This window comes from Primulina tabacum, chromosome 2, assembly GCF_025594145.1.
Source record: "Primulina tabacum isolate GXHZ01 chromosome 2, ASM2559414v2, whole genome shotgun sequence".
Taxonomy (NCBI): Eukaryota; Viridiplantae; Streptophyta; class Magnoliopsida; order Lamiales; family Gesneriaceae; genus Primulina; species Primulina tabacum.
In genome coordinates this window covers 13,676,363-13,680,563 of record NC_134551.1, presented here as the reverse complement: position 1 = coordinate 13,680,563, position 4,201 = coordinate 13,676,363, and the positions used below count along the sequence as shown (strand labels likewise).

Here is a 4,201-nt window from a genome sequence, read left to right as displayed (position 1 = left end):
ATCACAGATGAATAAACCTCACTTCAACAAGGACCATATTGATGATGGTCAAGCTTGTTTTAACTGTGGAAAGAGAGGACACTTTATTGCAGAATGCAACAGGCCAAGAAAAGATGAAAAGAAATCAGGTGAGAGAAGACGAGTTAAAGACAACAAAATATTCATCCAAAAGAAGAGTCAGCGAGTCGTAGTTGCAGAAGAAGACAAAGGCAAATGGGCTGAATCAGAATCTGAAAAATCTATTTCTGAAGAATCTTCAAGTGAAAGCGAAGATGAGAAAGTAGAGTGTCTCATGGCCAAACAAGATCAAGAATCTACTGATGAAATGGTATTTGACTTTAACTCTGATGATTCACACGAGTAGACCTTGTCACCGCACTTCACGACATGGTAGATGAGTTTAAGAGGCTATCACAGCAGTTCAATGAAGCCAAAACAGAAAAACAAAACTTGGAAAACAAGTTAACTCTCTCTAGCTGTTCGCAGCAAAAAGAGGTTAATGGTTTGAAAGTAAAGTTAAGTTTGCTAACGACTGAGAATGATGATCTGCGAAGATTGTTCCATGCTACTTTGAAAGAAAACAAACGGTTAACAAATACAGTTAACACTTGGAACAAATCCTCTGTTTCTCTAGATAGGATGCAGGAAATGCAGAAGCCAGCCGGAGACAGAACCGGGCTAGGTTCTAGCATTAATGAATGCAGCACCTCAAGAGCACAAACTCAACCGCTACTATACTAGAAAAAGGCAATTTAAAACCAATTAAATTGGTCAGATCTAGTACGGTATATGAACACGATAAACCTGAAGATCAAGGCACTCAGAATGTAAATCTTGAAAATAACAGAAGGCGATGTGGTTTATGATACGTCAAAATTGAGAATGCTTAAACCAACCGATCATGGCTCAGACGCAGGCCTAATACAACCGTTCACAACGGTTCAGGTTGGGCCAGTAGCAAGTCAGGATCAATCGAAAATCATTCAAAAACTAGACCGAACCATTACCACAATAGCCGACCTGTTCAAAAGAGATACCGGTTGAGTGAGAATGACAGATGGTCTAAACAACATATGGAAAGAAAAAGACACTTCATACACCACCTGATTATGCACATAACAGCTCTTTCCTTAGGACACATCATGAAAAATCCTTTAGGATAATTCAAGTGTGGATTCCTAAGGGTCTAATAAGCTCAGGACCCAAATAGGAAAGGGTACCAATCTTTCTTTTCAATAATGTTAGGTGTCAAAGAAAAGGAACTTGGAAAAATCAATCTGGTCCTTGGATAGTGGCTGTTCTAGACACATGACTTGAAGCAAAGATCTCTTGTCAGAAGTAATCAACTACAAAGGTCCAACAATCACCTTCGGTGACAATTCTAAAGGAAAAGCTGTTGGTAAGGGTAAGATTATCCACGGGAAAATTATTATTAGAGATGTACTTCTTGTAGAGAATCTATGTTATAACCTGATAAGCATAAGCCAACTATGTGACAGTGGTTACACCGTATAATTTCAAAAACTCATTTGTACTGTCAAAACCGCGACAAGTAATATCATTTTAACTGGTCATAGAGAGCAAAATACATACAAAGTTAAATGGAATGATGACTGTCTTAGCGCACCTACCTGTTTTGTCGCCTTAAATGGAAATAAAAATTGTCTTTGGCATAAACGACTCAATCATCTTAATTTCAAATCTATTGCCACTATCAGCAAACTTAAATTAGTATCTGGATTGCCTAACATTGATTTTGCCAAAGATAGAATTTGCAATGCTTGTCAGTTAGGTAAACAAGTCCGGTCAACATTCAAGAGCAAAGGAAGAAACTCATCAGCAAGATGCCTGGAACTTCTTCATATGGATTTGTTTGGACCAATACCCATAACAAGCTTAAGGGGGGAAGAAATACACTCTCGTAGTAATTGATGATTTCTTCAGATTTACATGGGTAACATTTCTAAACTCCAAATATCAAACCGCTGATCAACTAATCAAGCTGCTCAAAAGACTTCAAAACGAGAAAAGTGAAGCAGTTGACAGAATCAGGAGTGACAGAGGAACTGAGTTTCTAAACCGATTTCTGTCATCCTATCTTGAAGATCATGGCATAAAACATGAATTATCAGCAGCAAGATCACCTCGACAAAACGGAGTAGCTGAAAGAAGAAACTGCACATTGAAGGAAGCAGCTAGAACCTATGCTACCCGAATCTGGTATCTCACAAAGGTTTTGGGTTGAAGCCATCAACACAGCCTGTTATACTCAAAACCGGTCCATAATCAATAAGAATCATGAGAAAAATCCATATGAAATTTGGACCGGCAAGCAGTCAGAAGTTGGATACTTTCGCATCTTTGGTTGTAAGTGTTTCATTCACATTAATGGCAAAACACATCTCACCGCTTTTGATGTTAAAGATGATAATGGCACCTTTTTAGGATATTCAGCAGTGAGCAAAGCATACAGAGTTTATAATCAAAGAACTCTCACTGTTGAAGAATCTATACACATCGTATTTGATGAATCATCTATATGTCATGACAACAATAGTAACAGTATACATGATTTAATAAATAATCTTGATGCAACTAACCTTGAAGCAAGCAGTTATGATGAGGTAGATCTGAGAAAAATAGGGGGAATCACATCAAAAGAAAAATTAACCGCTCAAGAACAAACTCAACAGGTGAACGAACCAGAGGACATCCAACAAATGCAGATGGAAGTAGCACTGGAGCAAGAAGAAGAAATTATTCAACCTACCGAGCTAAATCCATATGGACCATGTCTCCAGTGGAAAAATGATCATCCACTTGAAGCTGGTCATCGGTAACCCTACTGCTCCTCTTAGAACTAGAAATCAAATGATAAATGAAGTTATGCATGTTGCATTTGTTTCTCAGATAGAACCTAAGAAAATTGATGATGCATTACTTGACTCAAATTGGATAGAGGCCATGCAAGAAGAACTTAATCAGTTTGAAAGAAGTAAAGTTTGGCATCTAGTCCCCCGGCCTAATAACACTCATGTGATTGGAACTAGATGGGTATTAAGAAACAAAATGGATGAAAACGGTTTGATTATAAGAAACAAGGCTAGACTTGTAGCTCAGGGCTATAGACAAGAAGAAGGTATAGACTTTGATGAATCCTTTGCCCCTGTCGCCAGGTTAGAAGCTATAAGAATATTTCTGACATTTGCAGCATTTAAGGATTTCAAAGTATATCAAATGAATGTTAAATCTGTATTTTTGAATGGATTATTAAATGAGGAAGTTCATGTATAACAACCACCTGGTTTTATTAATCACACTTTTCCTGATTATGTTTACAAACTGGACAAAGCTCCGTATGGACTGAAGCAGGCACCAAGAGCATGGTATGACACATTAACCAAATTCTTGCTTGAACATGATTTCTCAATTGGAATGGTTGATAAAACATTGTTTACATTCTCAAAAAATGATCATTCATTGTTTGTACAAATATATGTGGACGATATTATTTTTGGATCAACTAACCCTAAGCTATGTGAGAGATTCTCTAAGATGATGCAGGAGCAATTTGAGATGAGCATGATGGGCGAATTAAATTACTTTTTAGGACTGCAAGTCAAGCAGTCCGAAAATGGAATATTTATCAATCAAGCCAAATACACTCGAGATATGCTAAAGAAATTCGTCATGGAAAATTGCTCTCAAGCTTCCACCCCAATGAGCTCATCAATTAAACTGGATAAAAATGAAGGGGGAATCTATGTGGAAACAAAAATATACAGAGGGTTAATAGGTTCTTTGCTATACTTGACTGCCAGCCGACCGGACATTATGTTTGCGGTTTGTTTATGCGCACGGTTTCAAGCTAAACCTATGCAATCTCATTTTATTGCCTCTAAACGTATCCTTAAATATCTTAAAAGAACTGCTAATGTAGGTCTTTGGTATCCCAAAGATTCAAGTCTTAATCTTGTAGGGTACTCAGACGCAGATTATTCTGGGTGCAAGATCGACAGAAAAAGTACGAGCGGTTCATGTCAGTTTTTAGACGAACGGTTGATTTCATGGCTTAGTAAGAAACAAACATCAATAGCTACATCAACTGCTGAAGCAGAATATCTTGCGGCTGGAAGTTGTTGTGCTCAGATGCTTTGGATACAACAACAATTGAAAGAGTATGGCATCCAAGCTACTGAAT

The 4,201-nt window shown here is 37.6% G+C and overlaps 1 protein-coding gene across 1 annotated transcript; it reads left to right on the top strand.

Moving 5' to 3' along the window:
• The first annotated feature begins 2,871 nt into the window (after positions 1 to 2,871).
• On the top strand, positions 2,872 to 3,294 carry LOC142537528 (putative mitochondrial protein AtMg00820). The gene has a single exon (XM_075643039.1). It carries the CDS (start codon positions 2,872 to 2,874, stop codon positions 3,292 to 3,294), a length of 423 nt encoding a protein of 140 aa, XP_075499154.1.
• The last annotated feature ends 907 nt before the right edge of the window (positions 3,295 to 4,201 follow it).